Here is a 27377-nt window from a genome sequence, read left to right as displayed (position 1 = left end):
CTATGGAGAATGATTGTTGTGTTCATGTGAGGAAAGGCCATAAATGCCAAACCTTCGCTGATAATGTTAATGCTCCACCTATACCATTAAACGTGTTGGCAGCACCATGGCCATTCTCCATGTGGGGCATAGACATGATCAGGGCCATCGAACCCAAGGCTTCAAACGGGCATCGCTTCATCTTAGTCGCCATTGATTACTTCACCAAATGGGTGGAAGCAGCTTCATATGCTAGCGTGACTAGGAATGTGGTGATTAGATTCACTAAGAAGGAGATAATTTGCAGATATGGGTTGCCCAGAAAGATCATCACCAATAATGCCATCAATTTAAACAACAAGATGATGAAGGAAATGTGTGAGGATTTCAAAATCCAACACCGTAATTCCACGCCTTATCGGCCCAAGATGGGGCAATTGAGGCTGCCAATAAGAACATCAAGAAGATCATTCAAAAGATGACCGTATCATACAAGGATTGGCACAAGATGCTACCTTTTGGTGTACGGGATGGAAGCTGTGCTTCTGTTTGAGGTGTAGATTCCTTCTTTAAGAATCCAAGCAGAGTCGAGATTGGAAGAAGCAGAATGGGCCCGAGCATGTTTTGACCAATTGAATCATATCGAGGGTAAGAGATTGGCTGCCATGAGCCATGGGTGACTATATCAGAGCAGAGTGAAAAATGCTTTTGACAAAAGGTTCAAAAGGATCACCAAGGGAAATGGGCCCGTGTAAGTTCAACTAGGGGGACCTTGTTCTGAAGAAAGTATCACAGGTTCAAAAGGATCACTGAGGGAAATGGGCCCTAAACTATGAAGGACCATTTGTGGTGAAGAAGGCTTTCTTAGGAGGAGTGTTGTTGCTCATGAACATGGATGATAAAGAGCTGCCTTCGCCTGTGAATTCTGACATTGTCAAGCGATATTACGCGTAATACTTAGGGCAATTCAAAGGCTCAATATTTGGACCTCCTCAAGGACTCATTAGGATCTCCATGTCTTGAGTTTTTTGTAAACAATAATCGTAGCGTTAATAAATATGGATTAATGATTTGCATATTTCCCTCTAGTGTTGTGTCCTTTGCACTCTTTTATTGTCGTTGGGCATGAACGTACACTCTTGTTTTTTTGCTCACTCACACGATCGGTATTCTGGAGCCATTTGGCACGTTCAACAGGGGTGCTGTAAGAGTTAAGTAAAATTGAACATGACAACGAAAAAGAGGAAATCAAAACACATGTTTAATTATTACGTTTAACGTTTGATCGTAAACATGCATGCATCTGCATCTTATCATCAAAGTATCTTGCAATGGGGAATATGAATGAAGGATCATTTTGGGTGATGGTCAGCACCACACCAACTTGGGTAAGCCCAGGGGCAAATGGAAAGGTGATACGAGCATCTTGTAGCATTTTTTTTTTTACATTTGCATGTTAACATTTTCTTTGTCAAAGCATTAGAATAGGTGCCAACAGGTGCTAGGTCCAGAATAAGATTTCCTCACAATCAAGGAAAGGAGTTAGGAAGGATAAGATGGCGAAGCCTCGACCACAACCCCGCGTTCGGCTAAAGACGTTAAAGAAGCGCTCCTAGGAGGCAACCTAGTATCTCTAAAACTTTGCTCTTTAATTTTATGATTTTATGCTTTCCGTTGCGAGTTAGGATTGTTCTTTTTCTTGAATTATCTCATGAATTCGCCTAAAGTTTATACATAATTATAAGGCTTAGAAGGGAAATATATATAATAATAATAATAACAAAAAAACTTTGCAAAAAAAAAAAATATTTAACTCGCTTGGGCGAGTATGGCTGACGGGAAAAATAAAAAGGGGAAGGGTGAAATTAGATTTCACCCCATTTTCCCCAAAAATCAAAAGCTTCCCAGAGCTTCACGAGGAACCACCATTGGCAGCAGCATCAAGCTTACTTTGTGCGCCTTTGTTTCACTTTTTTTTCACATTCCTTTCATCCCATTCAAGTAAGTGCCCTCTCCATCTAATTTTACCTTTGCCTTGTGATGTTTGGTGCTTTGCTTGTTGCTTTCTTTGCAATGTTTGTGAGATGAGTTGTGTGTAAACCCATGGTCAAAATGTTTGGATTGGTGGCTGTACTAGATGGCCCTAGGCCTATCCTTGGTTTTTTTTTTTACGAATTTGCATGTCATGCTGCTCCTTATCCCTCATTTATACATGTTTTAACATGTGCACACCAAATGTTTGATGAAATGTCACAATGCCCCTCCTCCGCACCGTACGTAGAAGCGGCGGAAGAATCATTGGAAACGGCTTTCCAATCCTTTGAGGTGGTGAGCTGCGCCTCTGTGGAACCAAGTCCGTCGCTACCTTCTCTCTCCAAAGCGGCCATAATGGTGGCGCGTGTTATGCTTAGGAACGGATTTGAGCCCGGAATGGGTATAGGAAAGGACTGCCTCGGGAATGCCGACGTGGTCGATATCAAGGGAAATCCATACAAGTATGGATTAGGGTATGAACCCGGGATGCCGGGGAGGAGGAACGTGCCGTCAAGATTTCGGGCGGATAGGGTATGGCCCGGCTGTATTAGCCAGTGTTTCACCAGCACTGGAATGGTGTCCGAGGAGGAGGTGACCGCAATAGAAGAGGAGTTCCCTCAAGACCCACCAAGTTTTGTGCAAGCATGCCACCCCAATTCCCAAGTGGGGAACTGGCGCGTGATAAGCCAGTCAGAAGTCTATATCGCTGATTCAATGTAATTAGAGCCTATAGATTTCCTTTCTCTTTTGTTTTGTGAAACCTACCTTATTAAATAAACAAAGAGATCTTGTTTCATTTGTTCTTGCGGTTCCACCTTTTCTCATATCATTTTGCATGTTTTTGTTTCTTTTGTCTTGTTTGGTATAGATATGAGGGTCGATTCTTTGAGGATCCTAACAACAAGGGTTTGACAATCGATTTCGATCGAGATATAAGCCAAACGATAAACGAGGAAGAGGAAGAGGACGTCCTGTCACCAGAGTTGGAGAGGTTGGTCACTCAGGAAGAACGTGAAATGAAGCCTCACCAAGAAGAAACCGAATTGGTAAACTTGGGGACCACGGAGGAAAAGAAAGAAGTAAAGGTAGGAACCGGTATGACCGCGCCTATCCGTAAAGGCTTGATAACCCTTCTTGAAGAGTATCAAGATGTCTTTGCGTGATCATATCAAGACATGCCCAGTTTGGATTCCGACATTGTGCAGCATAAGTTGCCTTTGAATCTTGGGTCTTCCCCGGTTAAGCAAAAGTTACGAAGAATGAGACCCGAGATGTCTTTAAAAATTAAAGAAGAAGTAAGGAAGCAATTTGACGCAGGGTTTTTAGCTGTGGCTCGGTACCCAGAATGGGTGGCCAATATTGTCCCAGTCCCGAAAAAGGACGGCAAGGTTCGAATGTGTGTAGACTACCGGGACTTGAACCGGGCCAGTCCAAAAGACAATTTTCCCCTGCCACACATTGACATATTGGTAGATAATACAGCCAAATTCTCCCTTTTCTCATTTATGGATGGTTTCTCGGGGTATAATCAAATAAAGATGGCACCCGAAGATGTAGAGAAGACCACTTTCGTCACCCTATGGGGGACATTCTGCTATAAAGTGATGGCCTTTAGGCTGAAAAATGCTGGGGCAACCTATCAGCGTGCCATGGTGGCGTTGTTCCATGATATGATGCATAAGGAAATAGAGGTCTACGTAGATGACATGATTGCCAAGTCTCGGACTGAGGACGAACACCTTGTCAATCTGCGTAAGCTGTTTGGAAGGTTGCGAAAATACCAATTAAAACTAAACCCAACCAAATGCACCTTTGGGGTAAAGTCGGGGAAGTTGCTAGAATTTATCGTAAGTCAGAAAGGGATAGAGATAGATCCCGAGAAAGTGAAGGCCATCCTAGAAATGCCGGAACCACGCATGGAGAAGTAGGTTCGGGCGTTTTTGGGCAGGTTGAATTATATCGCGAGATTTATCTCGCAACTCACCCCTACCTGTGAGCCCATTTTTAAGCTATTACGTAAGAACCAGGCGGTCCTGTGGAATAGTGACTGCCAAGAGGCCTTCAAGAAGATCAAACAGAGTCTCGCAAATCCCCCGGTGCTCATGCCACCTGTAACAGGAAGACCTCTTTTCCTGTACATGACCGTGTTGGACGAGTCTATGGGGTGCGTGTTGGGTCAGCATGATAATTCTGGGAAAAAGGAGCAAGCCATCTACTATCTGAGCAAGAAGTTTACCGCATGTGAGATGAATTACTCAATGCTGGAAAGAACGTGTTGTGCTCTGGTATGGGCATCACATCGGCTTAGGCAATACATGCTCAGTCATACCACGTGGCTTATTTCTAAAATGGATCCCGTGAAATACATCTTTGAAAAACCGGCCCTCACGGGACGAATCGCTAGGTGGCAGGTACTATTATCTGAATTCGATATTGTTTACGTCACCCAAAAGGCGGTAAAGGGAAGTGCCTTAGCGGATTATTTGGCCCAGCAACCCCTCCAGGATTATCGGCCGATGCACCCCGTGTTCCCAGATGAAGATATCATGGCCCTGTTTGAAGAGAAGCGGACGCACGAGGACATAGACAAATGGATTGTTTGCTTCGATGGGGCATCTAATGCTTTGGGCCACGGAGTAAGGGCAGTCCTTGTATCCCCGGATGATTAGTGTATTCCTTTCACGGCTAGGCTAGGTTTTGATTGTACCAACAATATAGCTGAGTACGAAGCATGCGCCCTCGGGGTTCAGGCGGCCATTGATTTTGATGTAAAACTACTCAAGGTGTATGGAGACTCAGCTTTGGTGATACGCCAGTTGAAAGGAGAATGGGAAACTAGGGATCCGAAGTTGATACCCTATCAAACTCACATCTTGAGGTTAGCCAAGTACTTTGACGACATTTCCTTCCACCACATACCTCGGGAAGAGAATCAAATGGCTGATGCGTTAGCCACCTTGGCCTCCATGTTTCAACTTGCCCCACACGGGGATCTGCCGTACATCGAATTCAAATCTCAAGGCAGGCCGGCATATTGTTATGCAATAGAGGAAGGGCGGGATGGGAAACCGTGGTATTTCGACATCAAACAGTATGTCGAGAACAAAGAATACCCACTAGGAATTTCTGACAATGACAAAAGGACGTTGAGGAGATTGGCTACTGGTTTCTTTGTAAGCGGTACCATCCTGTGCAAACAAAACCACGACATGACCCTCCTACGATGCGTAGATGCCAAAGAGGCGAACTTCATGATTGAGGAGATCCACGAGGGTTCCTTTGGGACACATGCCAATGGGCATGCTATGGCCAGAAAAATCCTTAGGGCCGGTTATTATTGGCTCACCATGGAAAGCGATTGCTGCGCTCATGTAAGGAAATGTCATAAATGTCAGGCATACGCGGACAATGTCAATGTTCCGCCACATCCTCTGAAAGTTATGTCCGCCCCTTGGCCTTTTTCCATGTGGGGAATAGATGTCATTGGGGCCATTGAACCCAAAGCGTCGAATGGTCACCGCTTCATTCTTGTGGCGATAGATTACTTCACCAAATGGGTCGAAGCAGCTTCTTATACTAATGTCACAAGGAATGTGGTAGTTAGATTCATAAAGAAGGAGCTGATTTGTCGATATGGACTCCCCAGGAAGATCATTATTGACAATGGTACCAATCTAAACAATAAGATGATGCAGGAAATGTGCGAGGACTTCAAGATCCAACATCATAACTCTACCCCTTATCGGCCAAAGATGAATGGGGCTGTAGAGGCTGCGAATAAGAATATTAAGAAGATTGTTCAAAAGATGACAGTGTCATACAAAGATTGGCATGAGATGTTGCCTTTCGCCTTGCACGGATACAGAACCTCGGTGTGAACTTCTACTGGGGCAACGCCGTATTCCTTGGTTTATGGGATGGAGGCAGTACTCCCATTTGAGGTAGAAGTTCCTTCTCAGAGGATAATGGCAGAATCCGGCCTAGAAGAGTCGGAATGGGCTCAAGCACGCTATGACCAACTCAACCTCATTGAAGGTAAGCGTTTGACATCCATGAGCCATGGGCGTCTGTATCAACGAAGAGTAAAGAACGCATTCGACAAGAAGGTACGTCCGCGCAAGTTCAACGAGGGGGACCTCGTGCTGAAAAAGATGTCCCACGCTGTTAAGGATAGTCGAGGCAAGTGGGCTCCGAATTATGAAGGACCTTTCGTGGTGAAAAGAGCTTTTTCTGGGGGTGCTCTGATACTCACCAACATGGATGGCGAGGAGTTGCCCTCGCCCGTGAACTCCGATGTAGTTAAATGATATTACGCTTAAAGTCTGGGGCAATCGAGAGGACCGTTGCATGTTTTTTATTTCTGAGTTTTTCTCGTTCTTCTTGGTTTCCTCTAGGGATTCCCATTCACTGTATTTGTCACGTTTCTTTGAAAAGAAAAGATGGGCGAGGTTTCAGTCCTCCCTTTGGTTTCAAACCTTGTGTTTTAGATTTGTTATAACTTGAGCCCTCTTCGCTCGGTGTATGGGGTGCCCCAAACGCTTATTTAAAATTGAATCTAACCAGCCTTCACTAAAATAAAATCATCGCATTAGGAACATTCATACATGCACATGCACATGCACATGCATATCTTATGATAGTAAGGAGCAGAGTCGTCTCAGGCCACGGTCAGAAGTCAAGACGAGTCAATGGCAGAAATCAACCAAGGTAAGACGATGATCGGTCACGATTGGCCGCATATTATTTGTCTCCTACTTGCAGGTACTTAGGGATGGAGGCGAATGAAGGATAGGATCGCGACCAACCGATCGTTGCCCCTTTCTGGCGCTAAACAAGCACAGAACGTCGCTGCAAGGCAGCCCAGTATCCTTTGCATTCACAATTTCTTTTACTATTGTTTGTTTTAAATAAGTAATCGACACCTAATTCTAATTTAAGTAGGTTCAAGTGGGCAAACGCTAACCCATAAGGAAGGAGGAGACATGGTTAATGTTCCCCTCAAAAAAAAAATGGTAGGTTAGCTCGCTTGGGCGAGCAACCCCTGCACCCAAATTATAAAAACGAGGGAGGGGAACGTTTTTGTATCCAAAAAACTTCCCCCCCTCATTCAAAAGATAAAGAACACGAAGGCTTGTGTTTCTGGCTCCCCTAAGCCACTTTTGATCGCGTTTTGCTTTCGTTTTTGGTCTTTCTATTCACTCCAACAAGAGATGGCCCCAAGGAAACTTGCCTCAAAGAGATCCAGGAAGGATAAAGTGGCCGAAGGAACTAGTTCCGCTCCCGAGTATGACAGTCACCGCTTTAGGAGCGCTGAACACCAGCAGCGCTTCGAGGCCATCAAGGGATGGTCATTTCTCCGGGAGCGACGCGTCCAGCTCAGGAACGACGAGTATACCGATTTCGAGGAGGAGATAGTTCACCGGCAGTGGGCATCACTGGTTACCCCCATGGCCAAGTTCGATCCAGACATAGTCCTCGAATTTTATGCCAATGCTTGGCCTACAGAGGAGGGCGTGCGAGATATGAGATCCTGGGTGAGGGGTCAGTTGATCCCGTTTGATGCAGATGCTATCAGCCAGTTCCTGGGATACCCTTTAGTGCTGGAAGAGGGTCAGGAGTGCGAGGATGGCCAGAGGAGGAACCGGTCCGATGGGTTCGATGAGGAGGCCATCGCCCATTTGCTATGTATACCGGGGCAGGATTTTGCCCGGACTACTGCCGGGAGACGGGTGCGGATCATGCGCACCAACATGACCACCCTAACTCAGATTTGGATGACTTTGCTGCTTAGCAACATCCAGCCCAGCGATTATAATTCCGACCTCCCCCTGCCGAAGTGTCAGTTGGTGTACGCCATCCTGACACGGATGAGCATTCACGTGGCTCAGTTAATCGCTGATGCCATCTATCTATTTGCAGGTATGGCGCCTACCAGGCACCCTCTGGACCCGGATAAGTCCAACAGGGCCCTGGGATTTCTCGCCTTGATCACAGGACTCTGCCAGTCGTTCGGAGTCCCCGTCGCACCTAGCAAGGTGATTCGGCCGCCCATCACCCAAGCTTTTATTGAGAAGTATTGCACACAGAGACAGGCCCAGGGAGATGCTCGGCAGGCCGCAGACGCGTCGCCACCTCATCAGGCTGGTCCAGCCGGATCGTTTGATACGGAGCAGTATTTGCGGCATTTGGTTCGCCAACAGGCGGCCAACCACCGGGCTCATGTACAAACCCATGATTGTCTTTACCAGATGAGCCTTAGCCTACAGAGCCAGGGTTTTACTTCTTTTTCGTGCCCTACTCCGGACCAGTTCAGGGCAGAGGTCGCATGGCATGAGGCCCGGGCAGGAGAGGCGCCAGTAGAGGCACCAGCAGAGGCTCCCGATGAGGCAGATGAGGCCCGCGAGGACGAGGAGATGACCATTTTATGGTCACCCGCGACTCTCGTCAAATCGAGAGGAACGAAATTAGTGTCTTGTCTTTACTTTCCTTTTATCTCCAATAAAAGACAAGTAAAGAGGGGCAACTGTCATACCCTAATTTCGTCCGGGGACCTTTGCTTGATGACATGCGACCTTTCTTTGGTCCTTGTGAGGTGCTTGGCACCCATCATTAGGCAATTTGTGAAATTCCAGGACATGCCGGAAAACCAAAAAATATTGATGCACAATCCGTAAGTTTCCGTGACACACCGGAAATCAAATGGAAGCATCGTTGCATAATTAAGTGAGATTCCGTAACATTCCGTAAGTCAAAAAGGGGATGATTATGTAATCCGCAAGGTTCCGTAACATTACGGAAAGAAAACAAGTATCGTTACGAGATTCGTAAGTTTTCGTAACTTTACGAAAAAAGAATCACCAAAAAAGGTAAGGGGGTGAACTTATCAAGATAGGGGTGTAAATAGCAATTCAAATCTAGGCCCTTCCAGAACATTTTGGAAGTTGGGTTGCTTAAGGAGGAAGCAACTGGGCGGCAAGCTCCTCCACGTTTTTGAAAAATGGTTTTCGGGGCTTCCGCGGCTTCCGTAATACTTCCGTAAAATTTCCGAAAACCTTGGGTAAGCATATTCCACTTAACATTGGTGAAAGGGAAGAGAAAAAAGATGAAAATCAAATTCGAAAACAGTTCCGTAAGGCTTCCGTAACTTTTCCGTAAAATACGAAAAGGGGGGTGAACTTAGTAATTCGGGTGCGCTTAGAAATTTTCTTCATTAAGTCTTTGGGCGGCAAGCACCTCCTTTATTTCTATAAATAGGGGAGGGGGGAGCTGTTTCAAAATGTTCAAGACCCCTTTGGGTATGCGTTTCGGCTATTTTGGGCAAAAACACGTTTTCGTGAAGAAAAATCAAGTCGAAGTACTTCCGTAACGCTTCCGTAAGCGATTATGTGGAAATTCTTCATCGTTCTTCGTCGTTCTTCACCGTTCTTCGTTCATTCTTCGTTCTTCAACGGGTAAGTTTTCGAATTCGAGACTTTCAATTCATTTCTTGTTTTGTGTACTTTCACTTTAATTTCGTTTACTTTCAGTTTTCTTTTCTTCCGTTTTTAACATGCTTTAACCATTTAGTTAAGCCGTTTTCTCGTCTAATAAATGATAAAATCAATTTCAACCGATCATTTGTGTTGTAATCTCGTTTAATCACTGTTAAAACGAAATCTAACCGATCGTTCACGCTATAACCTTGGTTAAACCAAAAAAAGTAAAATAATAATAAAATAATCAAAATATCTTGAAAAATAATAATAAAATAATCAAAATATCTTTGAATAAAATAATAAAAAAAATCAATCGGACGTTTTTCTTTGGAAGTTTCCTTGAATGAATTGATTAATAACCAAAGTGAAACTAAGACTAAAATCAACTCACAAATCAAGTTTTTTTTTTCCGAAAAATCACTAAAAACCGTTTTAAGGTCCAACGCCTTAAACGGTCCTCTTTGCTTTTATCGGTTAACATGGACCGTTCAAAAGCATAAAATCAACATGTGACTTTACCGCTTTTGCAAGAACTACGTAGGTCTGATTTCCTCATCGCAATTGAGGATACGTAGGAGCAAAAGTCCCGCTTTTGTCGACCACCCCAAGAGATCGTTAATGGTCCAAATGCCTTAACGTTTCTCTCCTTTCAAAAACAAGAGATCGTTAATGGTCCAATGCCTTAACGTTTCTCTCCTTTCAAAATCAAAAGACCGTTTAATGGTCCAACACCTTAAATGACCTTTTGTTCAAATAAAAAAACATTTTTGCAAAAAAGACAAAAAACAAACTTAAACCAAACACTTTGTTCCGAAAGAACTACGTAGGTCTGATTTCCTCATCGCAAATTGAGGAATACGTAGGAGCAAAGGGAAACACCCTTGTCGACCACAAAAAGAGAAAAAATATAAAAAGGGTATAAAGGATATAAGGACATAAAAGGGAACGTAAAAATCAAAGTCATGTTTGCACATTCGATTAAAGGCTGCCGTCCCTTGTGACGGACGTGTGGGGTGCTAATACCTTCCCCGCGCGTAAATACAACTCCCGAACCTTTCACTTAAAAGTTCGTAGATCGCGTCTTTTCCGGTTTTTCCGACGTTTTCCTCAAATAAACGTTGGTGGCGACTCCGCGCGTATTCCTTTCGTGGAACACGCATCCCGCGAGTCTCGCGTCGCCCTCCCGCCGAAGGGTAGGTCGCGACACTAAGGGACTAACTTTTGTTTTGTGTTGATTGACTTTTGTTTTGTACATACATATCGTTTGAGTTGTTACGTCGGTACTTGTTTCGTTGTTGTCAATAATGTTTGTTGAAATTCCGGAACTGTGTAGAGTTTTTCATTTAGGAACGTCGTCCTAAAAAATAAAATGAACCAAAAATCCTAATAAAAAGAAAGAAGCGTTGTGAATAAAAGTCATGTTCGTAAAGAAAAGAAAAAGGTTTTTATTTATATATATGTGTAAAAGGAAAGTGTGTATAAAAGGATTCTTGTGTGTAAATGATGCGTGGAAAGGAATTCTTGTGTGTGTGAGCAACGAGTGTATATGAAGAAACTTTTGTATGAACCATAAGTGTGTGTTGGGAAAAATGAAAAAATCTTTGAATGTAAATAGGGTTTGTATATAGACCATGTGACGTAAAGAGAAAGAGTTCTAATGCGTGTACAGAAAAAGTTTGTCATGTATAAGAATGTAGATGTACAAAGAAAAGTTTTCCTCATAAAGGACCACAGGTGTATAATTTTAGTGAATATATATAAAAATAAAACAAAAAGGAAAAAGAAAGAAAGACCGCGAAGGTCGACATGTTATAGTTAAGAAGTATAAATCATTCGTAAAGAGCAAACGTATCTTCTGGAAACAAGGGACTGATGCTAAGAGTTTATTTTCCGGAATGAACCGAGATAAGGATGGATGAATTCATTGAACTGATGAAAGAACATAACTTGGAAACATTGGGTTTGTCTGTGAAAATTCCCAACCGTAGTATCACAATGCCATAAACGGGATGCTTGAGTGCCCACCTGGCTGTAGCCATGACTAATTTTGCACGTTGTTTTCAAATCATCATTGTCACGCGTGCCTTATGTAATAATATGGAAGTTCGGCCCGAAATCGACACCTTGACACCCAAATTTGTTTCGCCCCAGATATCAAGATTGGGGTTCCCACGATAAAAGACCCCATTGAGACACAACCTTAGACCTTTTTGAACCTTGGCTTATAAAAAAGGAATCCTCATCCTTTCCCCCGAAGCAAAGGACAGCGGAATCTCCTCAAGGGAGAGCAAATAGAATGCTAAAACTCGATTTCCCAAAGAAAGGGATGGGGAAGGAAAAGTGAAAAGAAAGAAAAGGAAGAAATGGAAAGAAAGAAAAAAAAAAGATGAAAATAAAGAAAAGAACAGAAGAAAGGAAAGAAGGATTCCCGATCAAAGATCGAAAAGAAGTGAAAAGGGAAAAGAAGCAATTCTCGATCAATGAAAGAAAGAGGACAAAAATTCTTCAAGCCAGATTGCCACTCAAAATCATTCTCGACTGGCAATATCCCACCCCACATGAACAAAGAGGAAAAGACTGAAACACCCAGCTTCCTCTCCAAAAACACTACCCTCGAGAAAATCCTATTGGTCCGTGATCGTACGTTTGATCTTTGATTCGATAGGAAGTCGTGTGCAAAATAAAGTCATGGTGCAGTTATGGTTAGGGAATAGGATAAAACACTTGCCTGTGTGAGTTTTATACACTATGAGTGATTTATTTTCAGCTTAGCCCGATGTTTCCCCTGCATGTTCATTTAAAAGCTAAAAGTTGACATCCTGCCCTTCATTCTCGGTTACAAGGAAGATTACCCTTAGCACAAGTATATTGTTTCTCTAAGATATGGTGCTCTCGCAAATGATTTATTTTTCTTTGCAAAAAGCATGTTTGCCTTTAGGTGGAAAAACCCGGTGGACCGTTCGGTCCTGCCAACAAACCACCTTTTTCGGAGCTCCATGAATTGCGTTTTCGTTCATGTGTCCTCCACCCACGAGTTTGGAGCCATGCGTAGTGATTGCTTAGTGCAATTCTCCATTCTCAACCCTTTTTCGGAGCTCCATGAATTGCGTTTTCGTTCATGCGTCCTCCACCCACGAGTTTGGAACCATGCGTAGTGATTGCTAAGTGCAATTCTCCATTCTCAACCCTTTTTCGGAGCTCCATGAATTCCGTTTTCGTTCATGCGTCCTCCACCCACGAGTTTGGAGCCATGCGTAGTGATTGCTTACTGCAATCCTCCATTCTCCCCCTTTTTCGGAGCCCCACGAATGTTATTGCCTAGCGCTGTTCATGTGTCCTCCACCTTCGAGTTTGGAGCTATGTTTCATGATTGCCTAAGTGCGAACCCTCAAGGCAATCCTCCATTCTCCCCCTTTTTCGGAGCCCCATGAATGTTATTGCCTAGCGCTGTTCATGTATCCTCCACCTTCGAGTTTGGAGCTATGTTTCATGATTGCCTATGTGCGGGCCCTCAAGGCAATCCTCCATTCTCCCCCTTTTTTCGGAGCCCCATCAATGTTATTGCCTAGCGCTGTTCATGTGTCCTCCACCTTCGAGTTTGGAGCTATGTTTCATGATTGCCTAAGTGCGGACCCTCAAGGCAATCCTCCATTCTCCCCCTTTTTCGGAGCCCCATGAATGTTATTGCCTAGCGCTGTTCATGTGTCCTCCACCTTCGAGTTTGGAGCTATGTTTCATGATTGCCTAAGTGCGGACCCTCAAGGCAATCCTCCATTCTCCCACTTTTTCGGAGCCCCATGAATGTTATTGCCTAGCGCTGTTCATGTGTCCTCCACCTTCGAGTTTGGAGCTATGTTTCATGATTGCCTAAGTGCGGACCCTCAAGGCAATCCTCCATTCTCCCACTTTTTTGGATCCCCATGAATGTTATTGCCTAGCACTGTTCATGTGTCCTCCACCTTCGAGTTTGCGGCTATGTTTCATGATTGCCTAAGTGCAGACCCTCAAGGCAATCCTCCATTCTCCCCCTTTTTCAGAGCCCCATGAATGTTATTGCCTAGCGCTGTTCATGTGTCCTCCACCTTCGAGTTTGGATCTATGTTTCATGATTGCCTAAGTGCGGACCCTCAAGGCAATCCTCCATTCTCCCCCTTTTTCGGAGCCCCATGAATGTTATTGCCTAGCGCTGTTCATGTGTCCTCCACCTTCGAGTTTGGAGCTATGTTTCATGATTGCCTAAGTGCGGACCCTCAAGGCAATCCTCCATTCTCCCACTTTTTCGGATCCCCATGAATGTTATTGCCTAGCGCTGTTCATGTGTCCTCCACCTTCGAGTTTGGAGCTATGTTTCATGATTGCCTAAGTGCGGACCCTCTAGGCAATCCTCCATTCTCCCCCTTTTTCAGAGCCCTATGAATGTTATTGTCTAGCGCTGTTCATGTGTCCTCCACCTTCGAGTTTGGAGCTATGTTTCATGATTGCCTAAGTGTGGACCCTCAAGGCAATCCTCCATTCTCCACCTTTTTCGGAGCCCCATGAATGTCATTGCCTAGCGCTGTTCATGTGTCCTCCACCTTCGAGTTTGGAGCTATGTTTCATGATTGCCTAAGTGTGGACCCTCAAGTGCAATCCTCCATTCTCCACCTTTTTCGGAGCCCCATGAATGTCATTGCCTAGCGCTGTTCATGTGTGCTCCATTATCAAGCGCGGAGCCACTGGTGACTGGGAAATATGTTCTTCTGTTGTTTTCCAGATCGGTTCCTTCGCCAAACATGTGTATATGTGTATATGTATATTATATTTGTTGTTCTTGTTGTTGTTTGTATTTTGTTTTGTGTTGTACAACAAGAAAGAAGGAGTAGAGACGAGAATCGTCATCACGGAAAGGGCAGGATGGACGAAATCAGTGTCTTATCTTTGCTTTCCTCTTATCTCCGATGAGAGGTAAGTAAAGAGGGGCAACTGTCATACCCTAATTTCGTCCGGGGATTATAATTTGATGATATAAAACCATTGATTGGCCGCTTCGAGATATTTGGCACCCTTTGTTGCACAATATGTGAAGTTCCGAGACGTGCCGAAAATCAAAAGGAAGCAGGCTTACGCGATCCGTGAAAATTTCGTGATGTGACGGAAATCGAAAGGAGGTATTTTTCGTAATCCGTGAGTTTTCGTAACTTCTTCGAAAGCTAAAAAAGAGTAAATACATAATCCGTAAGGACTCGTAACCTTGCGGAAGGAAAATAAGTATCGTTACAAAATTCGTAAATTTTTGTAACGTTACGGAAAAAGAATTACCAAAAAAGGTAGAGGGGGTGCATTTAGTAAAAAGGGGGGTACAAATAGCAATCAGGCCCACTTGGGCCTTCCAGATTCTTCCTCCAGAAGGCTGTTGCTTCTGGAGGAAGCAACCTTGCTCGTCTGGGCGAGCTGGGTGGCAAGCTCCTCCCCTATTTTGCTATAAATAGGTGGAGGAGTGAAGGGAGAAGGGGTTCAGCCTTCTTGGCACTTCTTATTCTCTCGAAATTGCTGAGGAAAATTATTTACGTGAAGAAAATCCAAGCCGAGGCTCTTCCGTAACGTTTCCGTGAGCAATTACGCGAAGATTCTCGACCGTTCTTCAACATTCATCGTTCGTTCTTCATTTTCTTCAGTCTTCAACGGGTAAGTACCTCAAACCGAGCTTTTCAATTCATTCTATGTACCCGTGGTGGTCCACATTTTGTTTCATGTATTTTTATTCTCGTTTTCATTTGCTTTCTATACCCCCTTTTGACGTGCTCAAGTCATTTATTTAAGTCATTTCTCGCCTAATCTAAAAATAAAATAAATTTCCACCGATCGTTTGAATTGTATCATCCGTTAATTTCAGTTAAAATGAATTCCGACTGTTCGGTCGTGTCGTAACCACGTTGGAAATCAAAAAAAGAGGTAAAATAATAATATAATAATCAAAAAATACCTTTTAGTAAAATAAAGCGAAAAAATCAATCGGACGTTTTCTCTTTGGGATTTCTCATTCTTAATTGAATTGACTAATAACTAAAGTGAAACTAAGGCTAAAATCAACTCGCCTAGTCAAGCTCGTCCACAAAAAATAGGGTTTTCAAAGTTTATCATTTCAGTTTCTTACCAAGTAAAATGGATCATTTTTAAGGTCCAACGCCTTAAAATGATCACCCTTCAAGTAAAAAGAATCACTTGATTCATGCATAAGAAAGAACTACGTAGGTCTGATTTCCTCTTCGATGGAGGGTACATAGGAGCAAAAGCCCCGCTTTTGTCGACCTCAAAAAATAAAAAGAAATAAAGTTAAGGTAACACAATTTCCACAATTCTAAAAAATAGGCTGTTGTCCTTTGAGACAAACGTGAGAGGTGCTAATACCTTCCTCAAATGTAAATACAACTCCCGAACTTAGAATTTTCATTTTGACCGGTTTCCTTCGGTTTTCCCGACATTTTCCACAAATAAACGTTGGTGGCGACTCCGCGCACCTTTCCTCCTTTGAAAAGCGCACCCGTGAGCCTCGCCTTCGCTCGCCCGCAAGAGGGCACGTCGCGACACAACCCTTTGATCCTGAGATAGATATGACATTTCATAGATTAGTTAGACATCATTTAGTACCTTTTGAGCATCCTGAGCATTCTGATATTGGTGATTTTGAGCATTATAATTTTGAACATTCTGATTTTGTACATTCTGAGAACATGGCACACCCTCCACCCCGTGAGAGGACTCTAAGGGAATTGGCTGCACCTGATTTCACCTACGAAAGCTTGTGCATCCAATTCCCTGATGAGGATGTCCCATATGTTCTTAAAACTGGACTGATCCATTTGCTTCCAAAGTTTCATGGCCTTGCAGGTGAAGACCCACATAAGCATATGAAAGAATTCCATATTGTCTGCTCCACCATGAAACCACCAGATGTCCAGGAGGATCACATATTTTTGAAGGCTTTTCCTCATTCTTTAGAGGGAGTGGCAAAGGACTGGCTATATTACCTTGCTCCAAGGTCTATCACGAGCTGGGACGACCTCAAGAGAGTATTCTTAGAAAAAATTTTCCCTGCTTCCAGGACCACGGCCATCAGGAAAGATATTTCAAGCATTTGACAACTCAGTGGAGAGAGCCTATATGAATACTGGGAGAGATTTAAAAAATTATGTGCTAGTTGCCCTTACCACCAGATTTCAGAGCAACTTCTCCTCCAATATTTTTATGAAGGACTCAGCAACATGGAGAGAAGTATGATAGATGCTGCCAGTGGTGGAGCCCTTGGAGACATGACCCCTGCTGAAGCCAGAAATTTAATTGAGAAGATGGCTTCCAACTACCAGCAATTCAGTGCCAGAAATGATGCCATTGTCATTAGAGGAGTGCATGAAGTAGCCACGAATGCATCTTCATCAGGTGAGACTAAGAAGCTTGAAGGTAAACTAGATGCCTTGGTTAACCTGGTAACCCAACTGGCCATGAATAAAAAATCTGCACCTGTCGCCAGACTCTGTGGTTTATGCTCCTCTGTCGACCACCACACAGACCTTTGCCCTTCTGTGCAACAATCTAAAGCAATTGAACAGTCTGAAACTTATGCTGCAAACATCTACAACAGACCTCCTCAACCTCAACAGCAAAATCAGCCACAACAGAAAAACTATGACCTCTCCAGCAACAGGTACAATCCCGGATGGATGAATCATCCCAACCTTAGATGGTTGAATCCTTCACAACCGCAGCAACAACAACAACCTTATTTTCAAAATGCTGTTGGCCCAAGCAGACCATACGTTCCTCCACCAATCCAGCAACAACAACAACAGCAACAGCCCCAGAAACAACAAACAGTTGAGGCCCCTCCGCAACCTTCCCTTAAAGAACTTGTGAGGCAAATGACTATGCAAAACATGTAGTTTCAACAAGAGACCAGAGCCTTCATTCAGAGCTTAACTAATCAGATGGGATAGTTGGCTACACAGTTAAATCAACAAAAGTCCCAGAATTCTGATAGATTACCTTCTCAATCTGTCCAGAATCCCAAAAATGTGAGTGCCATTACATTGAGGTCAGGAAAGCAGTGTCAAGGACCTCAACAAGTAGCATCTTCCTCATCCGCCAATGAACCTGCCCAACCTCAGTCTACTCCAAAAAAAGATGATGACAAAAATTTAAAGAGTAAGTTACCTGACAATTTCTATGCAGGTGAATCTAAAGAGAAGCAGCATATCCCTCTTCCATTCCCTCCAAGAGCAATTTCCAACAAAAAAATGGAAGAGGCAGAGAAGGAGATCTTGGAAACATTTAGGAAAGTAGAGGTAAACATACCTCTGCTGGATGCAATAAAGCAAATTCCAAGATATGCTAAATTCTTGAAGGAGCTGTGCACTAATAAGCGGAAGCTTAAAGGAAGTGAAAGAATTAGTATGGGCAGAAATGTCTCCGCATTGAATGGTAAATCTGTTCCCTAAATACCTGAAAAATGTAAAGATCCAGGTACATTCAGCATACCTTGTATTATAGGGAACAATAAGTTTGACAATGCCATGCTAGATTTAGGAGCTTCTGTTAGTGTTATGCCTCTGTCTATTTTTAATTCTCTATCTCTAGGTCCTTTGCAGTCAACTGATGTGGAAATTCATTTAGCTAATAGAAGTGTTGCCTATCCTGCTGGTTTCATAGAGGATGCCTTAGTTAGAGTTGGTGAGCTGATTTTCCCTGTTGATTTTTATATTTTAAATATGGAGGAAGGATTTTCTAAAGGATCAGTTCCCATCATTCTAGGCAGACCTTTTATGAAAACTGCTAGAACTAAGATAGATGTATATGCAGGCACACTATCTATGGAGTTTGGTGATATAACTGTTCATTTTAATATTCTTGATGCTATGAAACACCCATCTGAAGATCTTTCTGTATTTTGTGTTGAAATAATTGACCATATTGTTGATGAATACATGACTGATCTTCATTCTAATATGCATGCATATCACTTTTCATGCATTGAATCTGAATTTGTACTTGATCATATGTCTGAATTTGATGCTGAGAGTGAATCTGAATTTGATATTGATTACATGTCTGGTGATGTTCTACCTCTTGAGATTGATTTTATAGAGTCAGATAGAACTAACCATGTTTCAGGAAGTACACATACCTCTGACTTTCTTTATGAGGTACAGGCTGATAAACCATCTCTTTCTACCACTATCTAGCCGCCCACACCAGAATTGAAGCCTCTGCCATCAAATTTAAAATATGCTTACTTGGATGATAACAAAAGTTATCCAGTAATTATATCTGCCTCCCTTGTTGATGAGCAAGAGGAGAAGTTGTTATCAGTTCTCAAGAAGCATAAGAAGGCTATAGGCTGGACCCTGGCGGACATTCCTGGTATTAGCCCATCCACATGTATGCATCGAATAAATTTAGAAGATGGGGCTAAACCAGTAAGACAGCCACATAGAAGACTCAACCCGGTGATTCTTGATGTAGTGAAGAAGGAGGTAACCAAGCTTTTGCAAGCTGGAATCATTTATCCTATCTGCGACAGCCAATGGGTGAGTCCCATCCAGGTAGTTCCAAAGAAAACCGGCCTCACCGTGATAAAAAATGAGAAGGAGGAGCTGATTCCTACTCGGGTGCAGAACAGTTGGAGAGTCTGCATCGACTATAGGAGGCTGAACCAGGTTACCAAAAAAGACCATTTTCCATTGCCATTCATTGACCAGATGCTTGAACGCCTGGCAGGTAAATCTCACTACTGTTTCCTTCATGGTTTTTCTAGTTATATGCAAATCACTATTGCTCCTGAGGATCAGGAAAAGATCACATTCACCTGCCCCTTCGGCACTTTTGCCTATAGGAGGATGCCTTTCGGCCTGTGCAATGCCCCTGGTACCTTCCAGCGGTGCATGATTAGTATTTTTAGTGATTTTTTAGAAAATTGCATAGAGGTGTTTATGGATGATTTCACTGTATATGGATCCTGTTTTGATGTTTGTTTGGATAGTCTGGAAAAGGTTTTGAATAGATGCACTGAAACTAACCTTGTTCTAAATTTTGAAAAATGTCATTTTATGGTTGAGCAAGGTATAGTTTTAGGCCACATTATTTCCAATAAGGGCATTGAAGTAGATCCTGCAAAAATTTATGTTATTTCACAATTGCCTTACCCCTCTTGCGTGCGAGAGGTGCGATCTTTTCTTGGTCATGCAGGATTCTACAGGCACTTTATAAGAGATTTTAGCAAACTAGCCCTTCCACTATCCAACTTGTTGCAAAAGGAGGTGGAGTTTGACTTTAATGATAAATTAAAAGAGGCTTTTGATTGCTTCAAAAGAGCACTGACTACCACCCCCATCATCCAGGCACCCGACTGGACAAGCCCTTTTGAGCTTATGTGTGATGCATCAAATTATGCATTGGGGGCTCTCCTTGCTCAGAAAATTGATAAATTGCCTAGGGTGATATATTATGCTTCTAGGACTTTAGATGCTGCCCAAGCGAATTATACTACTACTGAGAAAGAGCTACTAGCCATAGTTTTTGCTCTTGAAAAATTTCGTTCCTATTTGCTTGGTACTCGCATTATTGTTTATACTGACCATGCAACTTTAAAGTACTTGTTGCAGAAGGCTGATTCAAAGCCTAGGTTGATCCGATGGATGCTTTGGCTCCAAGAGTTTGACTTGGAGATCCGTGATAGGAGCAGAGCACAAAATTTAGTTGCTGATCATTTGAGTCGGATCGAACATGTGTCTGATGAGGACTCACCTATTCGGGATGATTTCCCGGATGATCATTTATATATATTGCATAGTATTTCTGATTCTCTTTATACTCCCTGGTTTGCTAACATTGTCAATTATTTAGTTGCTTCTGTTTTTCCTCCCTTAGCGTCTAAGGCTCAAAAAGATAAAATTAAAAGTGATGCTAAGCATTTTATTTGGGATGACCCCTACTTGTGGAAATTGTGCAGTGATCAGGTCATTAGACGATGCATTCCAGATCATGAGACTGACTTAGTCCTGCAGTTCTGTCATTCATTTGTATCTTTTGGTTATGTTTACATTCTCCTTGCAGTTGATTATGTTTCAAAATGGGTGGAAGCCAAGCCCACTAGAACTAATGATGCTAAGGTTGTTGTAGATTTTGTCAGATCTAATCTGTTTTGCAGGTTTGGAGTACCTAAAGCAATCGTTGGTGATCAAGGAACCCATTTTTGCAACAAATCAATGCATGCCTTGCTTAAAAAGTATGGGGTTGTCCACAGGGTATCCACACCATACCATCCTCAAACCAATGGACATGCAGAGATTTCTAACAGGGAGATCAAGAGAATTTTAGAGAAGATTGTGTAGCCAAGCAGGAAAGATTGGAGTACTAGGCTAGATGATGCTCTTTGGGCACATAGGACTGCCTACAAAGCACCCATAGGAATGTCACCTTATCGGGTTGTCTTTGGAAAGGCATGTCATCTTCCAGTGGAGATTGAGCACAAAGCATACTAGGCAGTGAAGACCTGCAACTTCTCTATGGATCAAGCTGGTGAGGAAGGAAAGTTGCAACTGAGTGAGTTAGATGAGATCCGCCTAGAAGCCTACGAGAATGCCAAGTTCTACAAAGAAAAGACCAAGAAGTTCCATGATAGCATGATAATTAAGAAGGACTTCATGGTTGGGCAAAAAATGTTATTGTATAATTCTAAGCTTGGACTCATGAGTGGTAAGTTGAGGTCTAAGTGGATTGGTCCTTTTGTTGTTACTAATGTTTTTCCTTATGGTACAGTTGAGATCAAAAGTGACTCCACAAACAAGAGCTTCAAGGTCAATGGACACCGACTTAAGCCATTCCTCACAAACCCTTCTTTAGTGGACGTAGTGGTGGAAGAGACTTCCTTACTCCACCCTACTCTTCCTCTACCATGACTTAGGGAGTTTTTCTTTCCTATCTCCTTCTTTACTTTTATTACATTTGTCCGATTCTATTTGATGGTTTAATTGCTTTTAATCTTTTAATTGTGCCACATTGAGGACAATGTGTTGTTTAAGTGTGGGGGGGGGGGGGGAGTGTGTTCTTTGGTTTTGGTTTTGTTAGTTGTGTTAAATTAGTTTAGTTTTGTTAGTTTTGTTGGGTTCTAGTTTAATTTTGTTAGTTTTGTTGTGTTAAATTTGTATGTTTGTCTTTGAATTATAGGATATGTTCAAGTAATGGGTAATTGTTCTGAAAATAAAAGTCTCTTGACATTTTGTGACTTGAAATCCTTGTTTTTCCTTTACATGTCATGATAGTTTTGAAAGCTCAATTTGAAAGTGATAAGTTTACCTTTGTGAGAATTCGAGCTATCCATCATCATAATCTTTTGGTGTGTTTTGCCCCATTGATTGCTTGCACAATAGCCTTGGCTTGATTCTTGTTGATGCTTCTTAATTCACATGCATATTTGGAAATGATTTAGGCAATTTCGTTCTTATAAGCTTCTAGCCAAATGGACTTACCTTGAATTAATTCCTTTGATAGCCCCTTTGAGCCTATGTTCCCCTTTCTTTGTTTTGAAGCTCATTACAAGCCTTAAGTGAAAAACCATGATATCACCTTACCCTTAAGGAATTATGGAGCTTTGGAATTATTTTGGGAATAAGCTGGGAATAAGTGTGGGGGGGTATGTTTCATTGGAAGATATGATTTTTGGCCATGCTTAATGTTTTATTTTGGCCATGCTTGATGTATATATATATTACCTAGTTCTTTCTTTAATCTTCAATTTCGTACTGTTCAATCAAAAAAAAAAATTCAGTTGCTGCAAATTCTGCAATTTCGTACTATTCAAAAAGAAAAGGATGAAAAGAAGTGAAGTTGAATAAATAAGGTCTTGATATGAGAACTTGATTTGGGAGCCTTGGTTGATTTTGTTGATATTAGAGGGTTTGGGTTTACTACTTGTGCTTAATTTCCACTTATTCCCCATTGCTCCTCTATTCATTTGGGATTTAGCTACTTATTCCATATTTTTTTTCCCTACCTTGTCCTTGGCCCCATTACAACCTTTAAAGACCTCTTGATCCTCATATGCATGTGTTGTCAAGTCGTTTGTCAATTTTAGAATTTTGCCAAGTCTATGTGGTGTTTGTTTTCATGGGTGCTTCGAGAGTAAACAGTAGCCTAGACACTTGAGAGATAGTGTATATCTTGTGAGGCTTAATCATTTTTCATTATTGAGCTGATTAACTATTTTTCCATGATTGGGTTGCTTGGATGATTTTCACGAATGTCTTGACTCTTTGGATCTCTTCATGTTAGATGTTACCCATTCCTTTCATTCCTTGATGTTCATTGAGAAATATGTAAATGTTTTTGTTTGTCTCTCTTTGATATCCTTCGATTTTGTTCTTTACTGCATTTTGCCCAGGAGTGCAAAAGGCTAAGTATGGGGGCTTTTGATGTGCCATTATTTTATCCTATTTCTTAACCCTTTTTGCACCACTTTAAATACTGATTAGTCTTAATTGTCAAATTTATGAGGTAGTTTTATTATTTGGGCCCATTCAGCTAATTTGATGTTTTTAATCTAATTTCAGGAATTAATGAAGCATTGGGCTTGAATCTAGAATTGGGCTTGGACTTGAAGAGGGCAGACTAATTTATTCTACAAAATTAGATCTTATCTTATCTTATCTTATCTAGATTTGATTTGATTTTACTTATGGGCTTGGATTTAAAACAGATTTGTAAGCTTTGAGGCTAAAAATTTATATAACAGCACCAAGGTTCTAGTTTAGCTCTCTCTCTCTCTCTCTCCTCTCTCTCTTCTATTTTTCGTTTTTAGTTTTAGTCTCTCTTCTCTTTCTCTTTTATTTTTGTTTTTTACAATTCAAGTTCAGACTTTTAGTTTTATCAATAAAATTTTGTTCTCTATTTGATTAATGGAAGGCTAAGTCCGCAGCGTTGTTTTCTCTTGAGGATCAAGCACAGTTCTCTTTGAGGTTCTATTATTACTGTTAAATTCTGTTCAGTTTTTCCTCTTCACTAATTACTCTGAATTTGTTGCTATTAATTCATGCATGCTTAGTGCTTGATTAATTGTCTCTGCGCTTAATTTACGTTCATGCTTAATGATCATTTATGAGTAATTGGTGTGTGTGATGCTTAATCACATAATGAATGCTTTATGTTAAATTTCGTTTAGTAATTTAATTTAGGGTAGGAAAAAGTGGTTGAACTGATAAAGGATAAATTCTCGCAACCTAGGATAAGAGACTTGCTTGTGAATCAAGGGGAAGCAACGTATTTTAATTCTGATAATTTCTAATTCAATTTTACTCGCTGTTTAATTTACAAAAGCAAACAACACCCCCCCCCCCCCCCCCCCCCAATTTGTTACTATTTCCTACTATCTGTTATGAACATTTGGTTCATCATTGCTTGTTGGGAAACAACCTAGGATCACTTCCTAGTTACTACATTTTAATATTTATTTGATTCGGGTACGGCCTCGATCACTCTTGTCGAAGGGTAGGTTGCGACAAGGATCCACACCTAGTTTGGATCCACAAATAAGGAAGAAGGACACTAAGTCCAAATGCCATGATGCATGATTCAATTTTCAATCTTTTATCTTCTCTTTATTAAGATGAGCTAGAGTGAATGAACTAGTACATGGAGATAAACCCCTCTCACTCTCACTGATGAAAATCTCTATTCTTCACTTCTTTATTTCTTTTGGCCATATTACTTTAGAATAACAAATAGATATAAATAATTGACTATTGGCTACTCAAATTAGGATATAAGAAAATACTTTAACAGTCAAGAATATAGAGTTGGAATCTACTTTAATAATAAAAGTAAGAATACATATAACAAGTTTGATATAAATTATACACATTGTAACTTTACATAATATATAAAGAACATTTGTAAAACATTATAGAAATGAATAAAAGTAATACTCACTTTAGATAATAGGTGAACATAGATAAATGAGAAACTAAAATGTGCTTTAGCACTTGGCTCATAGTACAAAGGCAATGGAACAATTACTCGATCCTCAAGTACTAAAAGCAATCATCATAAACTAACATCCATAGGTTCAGTAAGAAATTTGTGCCATACCCACAAAAGGAAAGTTTTAAATTGTCTTGTCTTGACATTCTTAATTCCTTTTGTTTTACGTTGATAACATTGTATTTGATTTGTACAATGATAGTCAGCTCTAAGAACAAGGTGACACTGATAAATTGTACTTCTTTGAAGATACATTGTAGAAGATGTTTGTGGTCCCCACACTCTCTTTGCACAGTAACGGCCTTGTGTAAAGTGCCTAAGCTATTAGACAATGACTAATTGGGATATAAGAAACTTGAGTGAATTGAGTGAATCTTAGCTCTGAAGTGTATATAAAGCTTGAAGATGTTCATGTTAAAAAAACTCAAAACACAAGAAAATTATCTGAATCAAAATGAAAAAAGTGTTGTAACGCTGTTAGTTTAGTTGGATAAAAGAAACTTGAGCGAATTAAGTGAATCTTAGCTCTGGTAAATTAGCAAGTTTCATTGTAATTAAGCTTATTGTGTAAATAGTCTGAGTGTTTAGAATACACTTTCTATCAAACATGTATTCTTTGTGAAAGCCAAGAGTGGTTTAGTGACAAAGAATACTTAGATCTTAATCTTAGGGGGAGATTACGGGTAGTGCCAGCAGTAGCCTAGAGAGTATCCGTTGTAGCTAGAAGTGGCATAGAGAATACTTGGGTGTAATTAAAGATTTGATTAGTGGAACCCTTCAAGTTTTGAAGGAGAACTAGATGTAACCCAAGAGTTAGGGTGAACTAGTATAAAATCTTTGTGTTTTCTTTACTGCTTCTATACAACTAGTTCCTTTCTATAGTTTACTTTATACTATTGTGTCCATGTTTTGTGAACTGGTTTTTAAGCACAATGTGATTTCGAACCCCTTGGGCGAAACCTATCATCCATTGATACCTGTTTGAGAAAACTCTTTAAAAGTTTTCAAAGGAAAAAATTTTATCCATCACACTATTCAACCCCTTCTAGTGTGTTTCAGGTACTTCAAAGTGAAAATCATAATTTATATAAAAAGATAGAACTAAAGTTGAAAGCTATGTGAGAACTGATTTAAGTAGTCTAGGTGAGGAAAATTCTCAAAAATAGAAACCTCTCTTGTGTTGGCTAGAAATTGATCATGGTTTCACTCCTAACATGTATAAAAGTAGGATTTTTCCCAAGATTGTACCTTCAGTACAAAGACCACAAACACAACATTATTTTCCTTATTTCAGAACTATTTTCTCAAATCTCATCTTATAGGATTCATGGTAAATTTTCCTTTGGCGGTTGTGCGCTAAACACGTAACACGAAACTACTAAAATAAAATAGGAACTACCTAAGCAGTTATCATTTTACACTAAAAAGACTTTTTTTCCTACACACACTTCTGTGACTCACCCATTTCTTGCATTCCTTCTATTCTATGCATCGAGTCCCTGCATTCCCCATATTTTGCTTCTTCTTTGCAGTTCATACTTCACAATCCAAGTAAGCTTTATTTGTTTTATTTTCTATTAAAGTTGCAAACCTTAGGATAAAGGACTTAGTAGTTTGTAGATTGTATTTTTGTTTAGGTTTAGTGTTATTAGGTTAGTTATGGTTAGAATAAACTTAGGGTTTCGCTATAGGAGTAATGTAGTTTGGTTTAGGGGCCTAATAGAGGCCTTAATTGAAAGGGGAGAAAAACCCCTAGTTTTTTTTTTGGAAATCGTGATGAACGCGCTAAGCGCCATGCTGTGCTAAGCGAGTTCATCGCTTCTGATGAAGATTTCTGATTTCCAGATGAACACGCTAAGCGTGGCCCTGTTGCACTAAACGCGTTCATCTTCTCTGTTGAGAATCAATGGTGAACTCACAAAGCACGTCTGTGCGCTAAGCAAGACTAGTGTTTCAGACACTTAGAAAATTTTCAAAATTTTGTTCAGCGCTAGGCCTGGCTGCTAGGCTAAGCGCAATTTCGTCTCTGTTTTTCCTATTTGTGGAATAAGACTTAGCGAACCTGCTTGCTAAGCCTGTGCTATATTTTTTGTGAGGTTGAGCTAAGCGCGCCTTGCCGCGCTATGCTCAAATCTTCCTCTATTTGAAAAATTGTGGATTTAGGCTAAGTGTGTCTGTTGCACTAAGCCAATTCTACAGAAAAAGATTTTCGGAGTTCTCTCGCTAAGTGTGTGGCTATCGCGCTTAGCCCATGAGTAAATTTTCATAAGGCGTGCTAAGCTCAGCTTTACGCTAAGCAGCCAGTCTTATTTTCAGTTTTATTTTTTTGTTTTTCAATTGTGATTAACTCCTGTTTAATCGTGTTTTATTGTTTATTTCTTTTCAGATGGCTTCCTGCAAAAGAAAGGCACCAGCCTCAGCATCTTAGGCCTGCTATGATAGATTGAGATTCACATCCCAAGAGGCCTGGGATCACTATTCTGACATTGTGATTGGCAAGAAGATTCTTCCTAAGAGGAATGAAATGATATATCATACAAAATTTGATGAATTCAAGACTGAGTTGGAAAGAAGGAATTGGCACAAAGAGCTGACCAATTTTCTAGATGGGAGCATCGATGTTGCTATAGTGAAGGAGTTTTATGCTAGTTTGTATGACCCTGAAGATAAATCTCCTAAGCAAGTAAGGGTTAGGGGTCACTTGATAAAGTTTGATGAGGATGCCCTCAACACTTTCCTCAAGACGCCTGTGATTATTGAGGAGGGGGAGAGCCTATCTGCCTACTCTAGGTTTTGTAGACTGAGGCCAGATCCATAGGAACTGGCAGCCTGATTATGCATCCCTGGGAGGGGATTTGAGCTAAATACAGATGGTCTACCTTT

The 27377-nt window shown here is 41.3% G+C and overlaps 1 protein-coding gene across 1 annotated transcript; it reads left to right on the top strand.

Moving 5' to 3' along the window:
• Nucleotides 1-2: 2 nt before the first annotated feature.
• Nucleotides 3-26941, top strand: LOC100775222 (uncharacterized). The gene is made up of 2 exons (XM_014762676.1): nucleotides 3-292; nucleotides 26881-26941. The coding sequence occupies exons 1-2, from the start codon at nucleotides 3-5 to the stop codon at nucleotides 26939-26941; spliced, it is 351 nt and encodes a 116-aa protein (XP_014618162.1).
• Nucleotides 26942-27377: the final 436 nt, after the last annotated feature.

Source organism: Glycine max, chromosome 10 (assembly GCF_000004515.6).
Source record: "Glycine max cultivar Williams 82 chromosome 10, Glycine_max_v4.0, whole genome shotgun sequence".
NCBI lineage: Eukaryota > Viridiplantae > Streptophyta > Magnoliopsida > Fabales > Fabaceae > Glycine > Glycine max.
Note: the sequence above shows the minus strand (reverse complement) of the source record. Positions and strands in the feature narration are given on the sequence as shown.

Coding starts and splice junctions, on each gene's coding strand:
- LOC100775222 (XM_014762676.1), top strand. CDS start 3: ATGGAGAATGATTGTTGTGTTCATGTGAGGAAAGGCCATAAATGCCAA. Junction 293..26,880: donor GAGATAATTTGCAGATATGG/GTTGCCCAGAAA, acceptor ATTTCTTTTCAG/ATGGCTTCCTGCAAAAGAAA.